General features: G+C 43.3%; 1 protein-coding gene across 1 annotated transcript; it reads right to left on the bottom strand.

Annotated features, from left to right (window-relative positions):
• Positions 1-17,246: 17,246 nt before the first annotated feature.
• On the bottom strand, positions 17,247-18,077 carry LOC100284831 (Calmodulin-like protein). Its single transcript, NM_001157726.2, has one exon. The coding sequence runs from the start codon at positions 17,936-17,938 to the stop codon at positions 17,396-17,398; it is 543 nt and encodes a 180-aa protein (NP_001151198.1). The 5' UTR covers positions 17,939-18,077; the 3' UTR covers positions 17,247-17,395.
• Between the last annotated feature and the right edge of the window lie 317 nt (positions 18,078-18,394).

Genomic DNA, 18,394 nt, shown 5'->3' with positions numbered 1-18,394 from the left:
CCTCATTACTGGAGAAAGGCCTATGAATCGAAATGCTCAAATACTAAATTGAATTCACAACATGTTTAAAGTAGTAGTTCTAGTGATTTCACACCTTTTGGTTGCTCCAACACCTACTCACAATGTACATTGAGCCTCCACAACAAACATAACACAAGTAATAAGCACATAAATACATAAGATTTATCTCAAGGCTTGGCCACATCACAAAGTTTTGATTATGTTCTTATTGTTGAGGAGACCACAAAGGTCCTAAGAGTCTCATTCAATTTCCCACATTTCGAAGCGGCCACAAAGATCAAGCCTAGAGTTTCTACCTGAATAAAGGGTGATACAGACTTTTGGCACCCTCACAAGCACAAAATAGGGTGTCAGTATCACCCGACAACACCAAACTAGCTAGGGTTCCCACAACCTAAGAGTAGTAGAGCAAATAACAAATCACCAAAGAGTGTCACAGTGCTCAAGAGATGGATCTCACTCCTATAGTAGAGATATAACAAAGACCTCACTTACATGATGGGGATGTATGCACGAGTGAGAGAGACTTTGTGTTATAGTGAACAAGAGAAAGCCTTATATCAAAGTGGTCGAACCAATTGAATGGCTAAGAGAGAGAGACTGTGTGACTGAAACAAATTCAATCAACTCTGCTTGGTGGCCGTTGTTGCCTACTTGCGTAGGACGGTTCCCCTCAAAAATTTTGGCTAGGGAGACTTAAAATTCGAAAGCGGAAGGTAGAGAGAGTAGTCATGGTAGTTGATGGCGCCGAAAGGCCTCCACCTTAAAAACTCTAAGAGGGAGTGATCAAAAATTCTAAATAGGACAATGAATCCTAATAGTTGGAAAATATATAATGGTGTTCGAAATTTTTGAAGCGGACAAAATTATGAAGAATGAAGTAAAAAAAGTTGTTATTTTTAAGGAATTTACAAGAATATTTTTTGGGGGTATTTTTGTGGGTGTCAAGGATTGATAAATGAAATATTTTGGGCATATTTTGACATATGTAAGTATCAAAGTTTTAATCTATCATTATAGCATACCATCCTATACTCAGGTGAAGTTGGTCGGAGCATGTGACCTCATGGCACTACATCAAAAACATACCTTTAGTGACGTGTTTTTAGGTTGATTAGTGACATGTGTAAAATGCGTCTCAGGTTTTATGTCTCTAATTGAATTTGATCAGTGACGCGCAAAAAGACATTTTAGTGACGTGTTTTTATAAGTACATGTCACCACCTTAGTGACGTGTTTTTCCGGCAAAAACATTTCTCATTCCCTACCAAGTAGCCTCATGCGTAGCCCTTGAGTTTTTAACCCATAACCTCCACTTGATGCATGACCTCATCTACCACTACACTACCGACTAATTTGTGTCTATATTACATTTTACTTCACCACATATTATAACAAACCGAGTGTAAATTGATTATTTGAGGCACCAAATGAATTCAAATGAAAAACTTCTCAACTACAAAGTTGCATAACTTTTCGAGATCTACAACTTTAATTGGTCGTTTTTATCATTCGAGATCGTTTGCAAAGTTTGATTTTTCAAATTTGAAAACTTTAAGGGCTAGTTTGGGAACCACACTATCGGGATTTTCATTTTCCCAAGGGAAATTAGTTCATTTTCCCTTGGGAAAATAAGAATCCCTTGGGAAAATTAAGCTCCCAAACTAGCCCTAAACGTATTTTTCTATGTCAAGATGATTTCAAATCAAAACGTTATAAACTACAAAGTTTCATAACTTTTCAAGACCTAAAACTTTTATTTTGGTGGTTTTTATATTTGAGGTCGTTTGAAAAATTGAATTTTAACTGTGCCACAAAGGTTGAACTAGTGAGGCGTTTATATATACATGTCACTAATGTATATGTATTAGTGACGTGTATTTAAATAAACGTCACTAAACAGATTGATGTCTGAAGCCAGTGACATGCTTATATATACACGTTATTAATATATATGTATTAATGACGTGTATTTAAATACACGCCACTAAACAGATTTGATGTCTGAAGCTAGTGACGTGTATATAAATACTAGCCATATGTCCGTGCATTGCTACAATTTATATATATATATGACATATTTTAATAAAGCACAAAATATATGTTTTCTATTGATTAGGTGGGTGTGAATGTGGAGCCAACAACCAAGGTTCAAACACTCACTTATACATAATTTCAACTTATTTTTACATAAACTCTCCTATCATAGTAGTAGAGAAGAGATTATAGGACTGTGGGTTGATTCTAAAGAAATGTAGGGGGTTTTGAAAAATATTGACGCGGGACGACTCTTGAAACTGATGCTTTAATATAGTACTAGTCTAATCTCCGTGCGTTGCGACGGTAACCAACCATATTTGATGATATTGATTACATGATTAAGCGACACTTGAGAGTCTTAATGGACCCTCCTCATAAAAATACCATAATAAATGAATTTAATATCAAAGTGAACATATTGTTCATATACCAGATATTGAACTGGTAAGACATAGAAAAGCACAAGTACGCCAACAAGATCATTCCTAAAATACCAAATACAACAAGTTTATCCTCAAATGCTTAACATACTTACTGAAATACATACTTGCTCTTGCCTTTAGAATATCATATCAAACAATAAAAACATTTTCTGCTTTTACAGAGCCTTGTACTCATCTCCAATTGTATAGTGGTTTCACTTAAAATTCAATGTGCAACGGCGGATGAAGCGGGCGGAGGTTGTTGCAAAATGGACAGGGTTTGTTGATGTAGCGACAGCTACGAGAACGTTGTTGTGCGAACAAATAGGATAGAGATGTGATATGACCTGAGACCACGGGTTAATTTTGAAGAAATATAAGGAGTTCTTTATAAAAAGATGACGCAGGACGACCATTGAAACTGGTGCTTTAATATAGTGCTAGTCGGTTGCCCGTGCGTTGCGATGGCTCACAATAATACCCACATAAATTATCCACCAAAAAGATATCAAGATTTTTTATTGAATGTTTGTGCTCTCCACATATTTTTTTTATTTAACTAACCGAGTCGACATCGTGGTAATGAAAAGGTCATGTAGACAGGCGATATCGAGCCAACGAATGGGTACCATAGGCAGCAAATCAGGGACCCCCATCCCTCGCCTCCCTCACTTCCAAGGTTTCATAGAGCAGGAAGGGAAGAGAAGAGACTGTCATACTTGTTCGTTGCCAGAGAAGGACACGGCGAAGATGAAAGGGAATTAGGCTTACACCTTTTTCCTAATTGATTTTGGTGGTTGAATTGCCCAACACAAATAATTGGACTAACTAGTTTGCTCTAGTCTATAAGTTTTACAGGTGCCAAAGGTTCACAATAAGCCAATAAAAAGACCAAGAAAGGGTTCAAATAAAGAGAGCTAAAGACATCCCAAAAGGCACCCTGGTCTGGCGCACCGGACTGTCCGGTGCACCAGGGAACTCGAAGCTGAACTCGCTACATTCGGGAAAATGGGAGGCCGCTCCGCTATAATTCACCGAACTGTCCGGTGATGCACCGGACAGTGTCCGGTGTCACACCGGACTGTCCGGTGTGCCAGCGGAGCAACGACTACTTCGTGCGCAACGGTCGACTGCAACGCATTTAATGCGCGTCGGCACGCGCAGAGGACATAGCACGCACAGTTGGCGCACCGGACAGTCTACAGGACCTGTCCGATGCACCACCGAACAGCCCAGAGGCCCCACCTGTTAGAGCTCCAACGGTCGAACCCCAACGGCCTGCTGACGTGGCTGGCGCACCGGACTGTCCGGTGCGCCATGCGACAGCAGCCTTCCAACAACCATATTTTGGTGGTTGGGGCTATAAATACCCCAACCACCCCACATTCAATTGTATCCAAGTTTTCCACCTTCAACACATTACAAGAGCTATAGCATTCAATTCTAGACACATCCAAAGAGATCAAATCCTCTCCTAAGTCCGGAATCACTCCAAATCAAATAGTGACTAGAGAGAGAGAGACATTTGTGTTCATTTGAGCTCTTGCGCTTGGATTGCTTCTTTTCTTTCTCATTCTTCTTGTGATCAAACTCAATTGTAACCAAGGCAAGAGACACCAATTGTGTGGTGGTCCTTGCGGGAACTTTGTGTTCCGTTTGATTGAGAAGAGAAGCTCACTCGGTCTAAGTGACCGTTTGAGAGAGGGAAAGGGTTGAAAGAGACCCGGTCTTTGTGACCACCTCAGCAGGGAGTAGGTTTGCAAGAACCGAACCTCGGTAAAACAAATCATCGTATCTCGCTCTTTATTTGCTTACGATTTGTTTTGCGCCCTCTCTCTCGGACTCGTTTATATTTCTAACGCTAACCCGGCTTGTAGTTGTGCTTAAGTTTATAAATTTTAGATTCTCCCTATTCACCCCCCCTCTAGGCGACTTTCAATTAGTATCAGAGCCTGGTGCTTCATTAGAGCCTAACCGCTCGAAGTGATGACGGGATCATCCGCCAAGAGGGAGACCGGGACCGGCGAGAAGCCCGCCACAAGCCATGGGAAGGCTCCATCCGGGGAGTCCGTCAACAAGGTGAAGGGATCCCCTTCACACAACAAGTCGGGTCGGAGCGGTGACAAGAAGAAGAAGATGAGGAAGGTGGTCTACTACGAGACCGACTCTTCGTCGCCATCTACCTCCGGCTCCGACACGCCGTCCGTAACTTCTAAGTGCCATGAGCGCAAGAAGTTTAGTAAGATTCCCCTACGTTACCCTCGCATTTCCAAACGTACTCCTTTACTTTCCGTCCCATTAGGCAAACCACCTATGTTTGATGGTGAAGATTATAATATGTGGAGTGATAAAATGAGGCATCATCTAACCTCACTCCACACTAGCATTTGGGATGTTGTTGAGATTGGAGTACAGGTACCATCACCGAGGGATGAAGACTATGATTCGGACGAGGTCGCCCAAATCCGACACTTCAACTCTCAAGCCACCACTATACTCCTCACCTCTCTAAGTCGAGAGGAGTATAACAAGGTGCAAGGATTAAAGAGCGCCAAGGAGATTTGGGACGTACTCAAGACCGCGCACGAAGGAGATGAGGTGACAAAAATCACCAAGCGGGAAACGATCGAGGAGGAGCTTGGTCGGTTCCGACTCAACCAAGGCGAAGACCCTCAAGCCATGTACAACCGCTTGAAGACCTTGGTGAACCAAGTGCGCAACCTCGGGAGCACAAAATGGGATGACCATGAAATGGTCAAGGTTATTCTTAGATCACTTATTTTTCTTAACCCTACGCAAGTTCAATTAATTCGTGGTAATCCTAGATACACACTAATGTCTCCCGAGGAAGTGATAGGAAATTTTGTGAGCTTTGAGTTGATGATCAAAGGCTCAAAGAAAATCATCGAGCTAGATGGCCCCTCCACGCTCGAAGCACAACCGGTCGCATTCAAGGCTACGGAGGAGAAGAAGGAGGAGTCTACATCAAGTAGACAACCCATCGACGCCTCTAAGCTCGACAATGAGGAAATGACGCTCATCATCAAGAGCTTCCGCCAAATCCTCAAACAAAGGAAGGGGAAAAATTACAAGCCCTGTTCCAAGAAGGTGTGCTACAAGTGTGGTAAGCCCGGTCATTTCATTGCTAAATGTCCATTATCTAGTGATAGTGACACGGGCGACGACAAGAAGGGAAAGAGGAGAGAAAAGAAGAGATACTACAAGAAGAAGGGCAGCGATGCCCATGTGTGCCGCGAATGGGACTCCGACGAGAGCTCCTCCGACTCCTCCTCCGACGAGGACGCCGCCAACATCGCAGTCACCAAGGGCCTCCTCTTCCCCAACGTCGGCCACAAGTGCCTCATGGCAAAGGACGACAAAAGGAAGAAGGTAAAATCAAGATCCTCTACTAAATATGAAACCTCTAGTGATGAGGATAATTGTAGTGATGAGGAGGATAATTTGCGCACCCTTTTTGCCAACCTAAACATGCAACAAAAGGAAAAACTAAATGAATTAATTAGTGCTATTCATGAGAAGGATGATCTCTTGGACTCTCAAGAGGACTTCCTAATTAAAGAAAACAAGAAGCATGTTAAGGTTAAGAATGCTTATGCTCTAGAAGTAGAAAAATGTGAAAAATTATCTAGTGAGCTAAGCACTTGTCATGATATTATTGCCAACCTTAGAAATGAAAATGCTAAATTAATTGCTAAGGTTGATTCTAATGTTAGTGATGTTCCAATTCCCAATCTTAGAGATGATAATGTTAGTTTACTTGCAAAGATTGAAGAATTGAATATCTCTCTTGCTAGCCTTAAGATTGAAAATGAAAAATTAATTGCTAAGGCTAAAGAATTAGAAGTTTGCAATGCTTCCATTTCCGATCTTAGAGATAACGATGATATTTTACGTGCTAAGATTGTTGAACTCAATTCTTGCAAACCCTCTACATCTACCATTGAGCATGTTACTATTTGCACTAGATGTAGAAATGTTAACATTGATGCTATTCATGATCACATAGCTTTAATTAAACAACAAAATGATCATATAGCAAAATTAGATGCTAAAATTGTCGAGCATGACTTAGAAAATGAAAAATTTAAATTTGCTAGAAGCATGCTCTATGGTGGGAGACGCCCTGGCATCAAGGATGGCATTGGCTTCCAAAAGGGGGACAATGTCAAACTTAATGCCCCTCCTAAAAGATTGTCTAACTTTGTTAAGGGCAAGGCTCCCATGCCTCAGGATAACGAGGGTTACATTTTGTACCCTGTCGGTTATCCCGAGAGCAAAATTAGGAGAATTCACTCTAGGAAGTCTCACTCTGGCACTAATCATGCTTTTATGTATAAGGGTGAGACATCTAGCTCTAGGCAATCAACCCGTGCTAAATTGCCTAAGAAGAAAACTCCAATTGCATCAAATGATTCTAAAATTTCATTTAAAACCTTTGATGCATCTTATGTTTTAACTAACAAATCTGGCAAGATAGTTGCCAAGTATGTTGGGGGCAAGCACAAGCGGTCAAAGACTTGTGTTTGGGTACCCAAAGTTCTTGTATCTAATGTCAAAGGACCCAAAACTATTTGGGTACCTAAAATCAAGAACTCAACTTGTTTTGTAGGTTTATGCATCCGGGGGCTCAAGTTGGATCATCGATAGCGGGTGCACAAACCATATGACAGGGGAGAAGAAGATGTTCTCCTCCTACGAGAAAAACCAAGATCCCCAACAAGCTATCACATTCGGGGATGGGAATCAAAGTTTGGTCAAAGGATTGGGTAAGATTGCTATATCCTCTGACCATTCCATTTCCAATGTTTTTCTTGTAGACTCTTTAGGTTACAACTTGCTTTCAGTTTCGCAACTATGTAAAATGGGTTACAACTGTCTTTTTAAAGATATAGGTATTACTGTCTTTAGAAGAAGTGATGATTCAATAGAATTTAAGGGAGTGTTAGAGGGTCAGCTATACTTAGTAGATTTTGATAGAGCTGAACTCGACACTTGCTTAATTGCTAAGACTAACATGGGCTGGCCTGGCATCGCCGACTAGCACATGTTGGAATGAAGAATCTTCACAAACTTCTAAAGGGAGAACACATTTTGGGACTAACAGATGTTCATTTTGAGAAAGACAGGATCTGTAGCGCATGTTAGGCAGGGAAGCAAGTTGGTGTTCATCATCCACACAAGAACATTATGACGACTGACAGGCCACTCGAGCTCCTACATATGGACCTATTCGGCCCGATTGCTTACATAAGCATCGGCGGGAGTAAGTACTATCTAGTTATTGTGGATGACTATTCTCGCTTCACTTAGGTGTTCTTTTTGCAGGAAAAATCTCATACCTAAGAGACCTTAAAGGGATTCTTGAGACGGGCTCAAAATGAGTTTGGCTTAAGGATCAAGAAAATTAGAAGCGACAACGGGACGAAGTTCAAGAACTCTCAAATTGAAGGCTTCCTTGAGGAGGAGGGCATCAAGCATGAGTTCTCTTCTCCCTACACCCCACAACAAAATGGTGTAGTGGAGAGGAAGAATAGAACTCTATTGGACATGGCAAGAACCATGCTTGATGAGTACAAGACTTCGGATCGGTTTTGGGCCGAGGCGGTCAACACCGCTTGCTACGGCATCAACCGGTTATATCTACACCAAATCCTCAAGAAGACATCATACGAACTCCTAACCGATAAAAAGCCCAATGTTTCATATTTTAGAGTCTTTGGTAGCAAATGCTTTATTCTTGTTAAAAGAGGTAGAAAATCCAAATTTGCTCCTAAGGCTGTAGAAGGCTTTTTACTAGGATATGATTCAAACACAAGGGCATATAGAGTCTTAACAAGTCCTCTGGACAAGTTGAAGTTTCTTGTGACATTGTGTTTGATGAGACTAACGGCTCTCAAGTAGAGCAAGTTGATCTTGATGAGATAGGTGATGAAGAGGCTACGTGCGTCGCGCTAAGGAACATGTCCATTGGGGATGTGTGTCCTAAGGAATCCGAAGAGCCACCTCAAGCACAAGATCAACCATTTTCCTCCATGCAAGCATCTCCACCAACTCAAGAAGAGGATGAGGCTCAAAATGATGAAGGAGAAGATCAAGAAGTTGAGCCACCTCAAGAGGAGAGCAATGATCAAGGGGGAGATGCCCATGATCAAGATGAGGAAGATGAACAAGTTCCAAGGTCGCCACACCCAAGAGTCCACCAAGCAATTCAACGAGATCACCCCGTGAACACCATCCTCGGCGATATTCAAAAGGGGGTAACTACTCGATCTCGTGTTGCTCACTTTTGTGAACATCACTCTTTTGTTTCCTCTATTGAGCCACACAGGGTAGAGGAAGCACTTCAAGATTCGGATTGGGTAGTGGCGATGCAAGAGGAGCTCAACAACTTCACTAGGAACGAGGTATGGCATTTAGTTCCACGTCCTAACCAAAATGTTGTAGGAACCAAGTGGGTTTTCCGCAACAAGCAAGACGAGCATGGTGTGGTGACAAGGAACAAAGCCCGACTTGTGGCCAAGGGATATTCACAAGTCGAAGGTTTGGATTTCGGTGAAACCTATGCACCCGTAGCTAGGCTAGAATCAATTCGCATTTTACTTGCCTATGCTACTTACCATGGCTTTAAGCTTTATCAAATGGATGTGAAAAGTGCCTTCCTCAACGGACCAATCAAGGAAGAGGTCTATGTTGAGCAACCTCCCGGCTTTGAAGATAGTGAGTACCCTAACCATGTATATAAACTCTCTAAGGCGCTTTATGGGCTCAAGCAAGCCCCAAGAGCATGGTATGAATGCCTAAGAGATTTCCTTATCACTAATGGCTTCAAAGTCGGAAAAGTCGATCCTACTTTATTTACTAAAACTCTTGACAATGATTTGTTTGTATGCCAAATTTATGTTGATGATATTATATTTGGGTCTACTAACGAATCAACATGTGAGGAATTTAGTAGGATCATGACACAGAAATTCGAGATGTCGATGATGGGGGAGTTGAAGTACTTCTTAGGTTTTCAAGTGAAGCAACTCTAAGAGGGCACCTTCATTAGCCAAACGAAGTATATTCAAGACATTCTAAACAAGTTTGGGATGAAGGATGCCAAGCCCATGAAGACACCCATGGGAACCAATGGGCATCTCGACCTCGACACGGGAGGTAAATCTGTCGATCAAAAGGTATACCGGTCGATGATAGGATCTTTACTCTATTTATGTGCTTCACGACCGGATATAATGCTTTCCGTATGCATGTGTGCAAGATTCCAAGCCGACCCTAAGGAAGCTCACCTTACGGTCGTAAAACGAATCTTGAGATATTTAGTTCATACTCCTAAGGTTGGGCTTTGGTATCCTAGGGGATCCACATTTGATTTGATTGGTTATTCGGATGCCGATTGGGCGGGGTGTAGAATTAATAGAAAGAGCACATCGGGGACTTGCCAGTTCTTGGGAAGGTCTTTGGTGTCTTGGGCTTCAAAGAAGCAAAATTCCGTAGCTCTTTCTACCGCTGAAGCCGAGTATATTGCCGCAGGCCATTGTTGCGCGCAATTGCTTTGGATGAGGCAAACCCTTAGGGACTATGGTTACAAATTAACCAAAGTTCCTCTTCTATGTGATAATTAGAGTGCAATCCGCATGGCGGATAATCCCATTGAGCATAGCCGCACTAAACACATAGTCATTCGGTATCACTTTCTTAGGGATCACCAACAAAAGGGGGATATCGAGATTGCATATATTAACACCAAGGAACAATTAGCCGATATCATTACCAAGCCACTAGATGAACAAACTTTTAACAAACTCAGGCATGAGCTAAATATTCTTGATTCTAGGAATTTCTTTTGGTGTCTTGCATACATAGCACATTAATATACCTTTGATCATGTCTCTTTTATATGCTATGACTAATGTGTTTTCAAGTGAATTTCAAACCAAGTCATAGATTGAAAGGCTTCCACTCCACTCCATCAAATTACTCACCCTTCGCCTTCGCTCCGAGCAACTCTCCAACTTTGGTATAATCTTCACTCATATTTTGTTTACCTAAGGGGAGAAAGTAGTTACAAGGGCTTATATTTCACTCAAGTTTCCGTTTTTGGCGATTCATGCCAAAGGGGGAGAAAGTATTAGCCCAAAGCAAAAGGACCGCACCACCACCAATTTTTGAAATTTGAGTTAAGAAAAGATTGTGAAATGATGAATTTTTCAATTGATATCTTATTTTTGATAAAATTTTCAAATTGGGTCACCCTCTTCAAAAACTAATATCTAAAACCCTCTTGAACACTAAGAGGAGGATTTAATTGAGGGGGAGTTTTGTTTAGTCAAAGGAAAAGCATTTGAAACAGAGGGAGAAAATTTCAAATCTTGAAAATGCTTCTCAAAATCTCATTCATTCACCTTTGACTATTTGCAAAAGGACTTTGAAAAGAATTTGCAAAAACAAAACATGTGGTGCAAGCGTGGTCCAAAATGTTAAAAATAAAGAAACAATCCATGCATATCTTATGAAAATATTTATTGGCACAATTCTAAGTAATCTTTGCACTTACATTATGCAAACTAGTTCAATTATGCACTTCTATACTTGCTTTGGTTTGTGTTGGCATCAATCACCAAAAAGGGGGAGATTGAAAGGGAATTAGGCTTACACCTTTTTCCTAATTGATTTTGGTGGTTGAATTGCCCAACACAAATAATTGGACTAACTAGTTTGCTCTAGTCTATAAGTTTTACAGGTGCCAAAGGTTCACAATAAGCCAATAAAAAGACCAAGAAAGGGTTCAAATAAAGAGAGCTAAAGACATCCCAAAAGGCACCCTGGTCTGGCGCACCGGACTGTCCGGTGTGCCACCGGACAGTGTCCGGTGCACCAGGGAACTCGAAGCTGAACTCGCTACCTTCGGGAAAATGGGAGGCCGCTCCGCTATAATTCACCGGACTGTCCGGTGTGCCAGCGGACAGTGTCCAGTGTCACACCGGACTGTCCGGTGTGCCAGCGGAGCAACGGCTACTTCGCGCGCAACGGTCGACTGCAACACATTTAATGCACCTGCGCACGCAGAGGACAGAGCACGCACAGTTGGCGCACCAGACAGTCTACAGGACCTGTCCGGTGCAACACCAGACAGCCCAGAGGCCCCACCTGTCAGAGCTCCAACGGTCGAACCCCAACGGCTTGCTGACGTGGCTGGCACACCGGACAGTGTCCGGTGGCGCACCAGACTGTCCGGTGCGCCATGCGACAGCAGCCTTCCAATGGCCATATTTTGGTAGTTGGGGCTATAAATACCCCAACCACCCCACATTCAATTGTATCCAAGTTTTCCACCTTCAACACATTACAAGAGCTATAGCATTCAATTCTAGACACATCCAAAGAGATCAAATCCTCTCCCAAGTCCGGAATCACTCCAAATCAAATAGTGACTAGAGAGAGAGACATTTGTGTTCATTTGAGCTCTTGCGCTTGGATTGCTTCTTTTATTTCTCATTCTTCTTGTGATCAAACTCAATTTTAACCAAGGCAAGAGACACCAATTGTGTGGTGGTCCTTGCGGGAACTTTGTGTTCCGTTTGATTGAGAAGAGAAGCTCACTCGGTCTAAGTGACCGTTTGAGAGAGGGAAAGGGTTGAAAGAGACCCGGTCTTTGTGACCACCTCAACGGGGAGTAGGTTTGCAAGAACCGAACCTCGGTAAAACAAATCATCGTGTCTCGCTCTTTATTTGCTTACGATTTGTTTTGCGCTCTCTCTCTCGGACTCGTTTATATTTCTAACGCTAACCCGGCTTGTAGTTGTGCTTAAGTTTATAAATTTCAGATTCACCCTATTCACCCCCCTCTAGGCAACTTTCAGAAGACATGGACATCTGGAGACGACATAGGTAGTATACCGCTAGATACATACAGGGAGAGAGCACGCAAGCGGAGAAAGAATCCCAGCCAAAGAAGCTCCAAACCGAGAGGCACCCGCACCAGGCGTCAGTCCGGAAAAGGGCGAGAGAATGCGAGTGCCTTCCAGTCATGGACCCGACGAGGCGACACAACACCACCACCAACTCCATAGCATATGCCGACTGCTGCTGCGCTACGGGTCTTGGTTGTCCAATATCTCAGGTCTAGACTCGTCATCGCTAAGATAACTTAAGCGTGACAGGCGCCATCGTGTCCTCCTTGGCGGCACGCACGAAGAAAAGTCAGGAGCAAGACTGACTCACCCGTACCCGCGTCGACGAGCGTCGGTCGGCTCGCGACTGCGACCGTGGGTAGGGGCAACAGGTTAGGGAGGAAGAACAGGGCGAAGGCCAGGAAGACGAATGAGACGTCCGACGAAGGCGAAAACGATGGTGCGTGCATGCTGTGAAACACCCTCATGGACGTGCAATAGCCACTTCGGGTCGGTGTCGAGGCTGGTGTCGGACGAATACGGGGAGGAGGCGCATGCTCCCATGCCCTCTACCGAGAATGGGTGGCGTGGAGGCAGAGACATGAGGGGGGAGAGAAAAAAGCAGGATGATGAACGAGGTGGCGACAACTGAGGCGAGGACCATCATTATCGTGTGGAGGTATAGATGGCCAAATGGGTCGTGTCTAGCAGGCTGGTCCGGGGCACGACCCATTTAATAATGCCTGGGCCAGCCCGACACAATCGTCGTGTCGTGCTTGGGTCGTAGCCTCGACCCGTATTGCTGATCCGGCTCGGCACGATTATATTTTTTATTTTACAAAACTCATATATACATATATATATACAATTTATATTCAATATTAAAAATAATTAATCATGATGTTCTACTGGTTAGATGGCTTCACTAAGTATCTCCTACCCTTCTTCCATCACGGTTTGGGTTTGAACCCCACCTTCTGCACCACTTTTTTTAATATTTTATGCTAATTTAACCACCGACTGGCTAACGGGCCGCACGTGGTTAATTTGAGATAGATATAAGGGGTTATTTATAAAAATATGACGCAAAACGATATATATATATATATATATATATATATATATATATATATATATATATCACTAAATAGATCACAATAGAGATACGTAAAATAAAAGATGTTATTGAATTATTATCATATTTTGCTAGTAACGCATTTTTACAATAAATGTCACATGTGCACAGTCGTTAGTGACACTTTTTTTTAAAAAGTGTCACACGGTGCAGGAGGTGGGGTTCGAACCCATGCTCTGATGGAAGAAGGGCGGGAGACACTGCGTGAAAATGTTTAACCAGTAGAACATCACGCTAAGATGTTTTTAATATTGAATATAAATTGTATATAGGTATATATGTTTTCTGTAAAATAAAAAAATAATTGTGTCGGGCCGGTCCAGCACTACGGGTTGAGGCTATAGCCTAAGCACGGCACGACGTTCTTGGCTCTTGCAAGCATTAGGTCGTTTCTGAGACCACATTGACGCAATGGACTACATGGTGTTTGAGGTTGCTTAATTGGATGGAGTAGCAATGATTTGTCACACTAACAGCAAAATGAAAGGTTATTTGTTGGTTTTAAACGTTAGTAATTGCTACGAAGTAGCATAATTTATATGGAGTGCATCCAGTTTTTATTGATGTCTGACTTTAGCAATCACTCCATATTTTGATCTATCTTTTTATAAGTTTGACTTCATGGGACTTATTTTTTGATCTCACAAACTTTCTCTTATTTGGTCTCTGTATGATGGAATTATGTTATTTTATAATCTCTGTTTATTCAGTCAATCGTTGTGAACTCTCTTCTAACCGCTCACTTTATTGGCCGTGTTGTACCAAGACATATTTTGCATGGAGTAAACAATAACATCAGTTAGCCAAATCAAAAAATATATTATACAGAGAGCGGAGACAATCAATAAAAAATCTTGAATTGTTTTTATAGATAGTTTACGTGGTATTGTTATAAGCCGTCGCAACGCACGGGCAACCGACCAGTGTATATATATATATATATATATATATATATATATATATATATATATATATATATATATATATATATATATATATATATATATATATATATATATATATATATATATAGGGTAGGTATAACGGGAGCCCTGGGCTTCCAATAGTTAAAGCCCAGGTCGATCATCCTTGCAACCTGGTTCAACTCAGCGCACCGACTGGACCAGGCTGTCGGTTGCACCACCCGCACCCACGTCTGTGCGCGCAAAAAAGGAATGCATGCATGAGTCAAACACGTCCCCTTGCATGCGCATAAATTTAGGAAAGATATATGTGGCGGTTTCTATTTTTAAATGCTTTATTTCCTCCATAAATTTAGGATCGCTGCAACAACCATGTAACTAGACTCGTAAGGACCATTTTATGATATATATACTGCTACTAAATATGCTACCCTGTGTAGATAATTATGCAATTCGTTATACTGCGTAAAAATCTGTTACCACCTGCATGCACATGAATTTATGATGAAAATAATGTGCAATTAAAGGAAATGAATTGCACGCATAGAAACAAAAAATTGTATTTAATGTTTTATTTCCTTCATAAATATAGGATCCCTCCAACAGCCATGCAACTAAACACATTAGATCTAGTTTATGATATATATATTGATACAAATTATACTACATGGTGTAGCTATTTATGCAATTCGTTACACTGCGTAAAAAATCTGGCATGTTGTTCACTGGTGGACGCATCTTCGGGTTGGAGCGTAATAACCTTAAGTTTTGAGCATAAAATCCTTCAATTATAAGCGTAAATACCGAGCCAGTGTGAGAGGTTGATAGCTCTAGTAGGTTGTTATTACGATCCTATTTTTATGGCAGATCCGTTAAACATGGCAGCCGCATGCATGCGGTTATACAGATCCAAAAATTATGGAAAAATGCATGCATGAGTCAAACACGTTCCCTTGCATGCGCGTAAATTTAGGAAAGATATGTGTGGCGGTTTCTATGTTAAATGCTTTATTTTCTCCATAAATTTAAGATCGCTGCAACAGCCATGCAGCTAGACTCGTAATGACCATTTTATGATATATACTGATACTAAATATGCCATACTTTTTAGATAATTATGCAATTCGGTATACTGCATAAAAAATCGGCATGTTGTTCACTGGTGGACGCATCTCCGGTGGAGCGTAAAAACCTTAAGTTTTGAGCATAAAATCCCTCAATTATAAGCGTAAATACCGAGTCAATGTGAGAGGTTGATAGCTCTAGTTGGTTGTTATTACTATCCTATTTTTATGACAGATCCGAAAACATGGCAACTGCATGCATGCGGTTTCTATTTTTATACAGATCCAAAAATTATGGCAAAAATCGTGAGAGCTTCCATTGCATGCGCGCAAATTACGAACAACATAAATCAAGGAATTGCCTTTCCAATATGCATGCAGTAAACTGATATACGAACTCCATGTTTAAGCATAAAATCGTACAGTTTTTTGCGTAATAATACATGTGGTAGGCATAAAACACAATAATCGAAAAGAAAACTGCGCCGGATCGGAGGATGTCATGCACGATCATCGCTGCGCGCATCTCGGGCCTTCCGTGACGCCGCTCGCTCGAACATCGCGCCTCATGCGTCGTCGTTGCTACTCGCACGTCGACTGGCGTCGCTTGCTCGCCGGCCTTAGAAGTGCCGCCTCCTCGGGACCTCGGGGACGCCGTCGCTTGCCCGCACAAGGGCCCCGCTGTCGCTCGCCCTCTGGATCGGGGAGCCGCCGCCACCGACCTGGGATCCGCCGCCACTACTCCGGATCGAGGAACCTCCACCACCGCGCGTCGAGGTCATGGAGTTGCGGCCACCGGATGGGGGTCCACCGCCGCGCACGCTCTGGGGCAACCGCCGTCATCGCACGCGGCGTCGTTAATAAATCGGGGTGGAGCGTAAAAAACTGAACCCTAGCACTCCGGATCCTGTTTTATAGACGTACGGATGTGGTCCGGCTCGACCGGATTACACCGTCCGCCCTGGGCTTTCTCTAGTTATTGGAAGCCCAGGGCTCCTAATATATATATATATATATATATATATATATATATATATATATATATATATATATATATATATATATATATATATATATATATATATATATATTAGTGTCCCCTAGGCCATCTCTAGAAGGTCATGTAAAAGTAAAACATTATTTTATACTGTAAATTGCACTGTTTAGAGAGTAGAACTTAAAATAGAAGATGAGATAGTGAGTCTATTAGAGATAGTCTTAGGATATATACCCAACATAAATGACCAACATGCTATGGCAACCTGTTTGAGTTGGCTATGGTAACATATTGAGTTGTCCATTTTTTTTCCGAACGAACTAGTTTTTCCAGCTTGTATAGGGAAATGATGTGTCAATAAACAATTCAAAATTCATTGGTCCAGAGTTAAAAGCTTTTGCCGAATTTGTGTGAATTTTCAGAATCAAAAGTTGAAGAAGTTGTAATAAAGTTTTGACTTGCAGATCTTTTCAAAAGGAAGTTCAGAGTTTTGAATTCCTAACCAAACCGGTGGAAAGTTTTCTCCGAAGAGATTTTTAGTGTGCGGAATTTTCCGATCCCGATTTAACGTTTTTCAAATTGAATTCCGCAGTTCGGCACAAGTACTTGGATCATGGTATTTTGTTCAAAATCGAAAGGGATATAATTTGATTTAGGATGTTTTCAAACGAGTTTGAATTTTTTTCCTAAGATTTTTCCATTGTGTGGGTGAGAGGAGTATATATACACATTTTGTTATATGTATGCATCATTCGGCTCCATTAATTTCAGCCAAGAAAAAAAAACATTGGTAAAAGAACGAACGAACAAAGAATTTCTGAACAAACGCGACCGGACCATCTTCTGATCCGGCGATCCTGCGAAAGAACGGTATCCGTTTCAGTGGCTGGTTTCCATGAGCTTGACGAACTCGCGGAAGTCGATCCTGCCGTCCTTGTCCTCGTCATACGCGTCGATCATGCGCTGGCACTCCGCCTCGGCGGCGGCGGAGACGCCGGACTCGAACCCGAGCGACGTGAGCACGGCCCGGAGCTCCGCGGCGTCGATGAACCCGTCGCCGTCGCGGTCGAAGACGGCGAACGCCTGCCTGGCCTCCTCCACTGTCGCCTCTTCCTCCTCGAACAGCGCGGCCGCCTCCTCGAACCCGACGGACTCGGCGCCGGCGCCCATCAGCCCGAGCACCGCGTCCAAGTCGACGGCGGCGGCAGCGGCGGCAGCGGGCTTAGCCGGGGACGGAGACGGCGGTGCCGGGGCGGTGGCAGGGGCGGCGTCGCGGCGGCGGGCGGAGGAGGATGAGGAGGAGTAGGACTTGATGACGGTGGTGAGCCAGAGGAGGATGGCGTTGATGGAGAGCGTCAGCACCGCCTGTGCCACGGACACGTTGTAGGACGCGGTCGGCGCGGAGGAAGAGGCCATCTCCATCGCAGCTGCAGTTGCAATTGCAGCGGTGTCTGTCTCTGGGAATCGGGTCCTGTAGCAGTTGCAGTTGCAGTTCGGCGACGGCGAGCTCCTTCCTTCGCTTTGCCTCCTTCCGCTGGGTTTGGGCGTTTGATGGCTTGATGATGATCCGTGGGCGCGGCGTGTATATATATCTGCGGGAGGAGGACTGGAGGAGGCGAGGGGCGCGGAAGGCGAGAGGCGAGACGAACTGGAGAGACAGGTCACAGGCGGCCTTGTCGTGCGCTGACTGACGGAAACGCGAAAGCGGCCGGGGCCCGGGAGAGAGCGAGACGGTTCGCGACGCGCTGGCAGCTTCGCGGAAGGAGACGAGGCCGTTGTGGTGGAGGAGTAGAAGCGCGCGGGGCCGGAGCGTCGGTCGTGGGGGAGCGGGTGGAGCCGGCGTCTTCCGCGCGGGTTCGCGGTGGCGTGGGAAATGGG

This window comes from Zea mays, chromosome 2, assembly GCF_902167145.1.
Source record: "Zea mays cultivar B73 chromosome 2, Zm-B73-REFERENCE-NAM-5.0, whole genome shotgun sequence".
NCBI lineage: Eukaryota > Viridiplantae > Streptophyta > Magnoliopsida > Poales > Poaceae > Zea > Zea mays.
The sequence above is the reverse complement of the archived record's forward strand: the minus strand, read 5'-3'. Positions and strand labels throughout refer to the sequence as shown.

Excerpts from the sequence above, each read along its gene's own strand:
- LOC100284831 (NM_001157726.2), bottom strand. The coding sequence starts at position 17,938 with ATGGAGATGGCCTCTTCCTCCGCGCCGACCGCGTCCTACAACGTGTCC.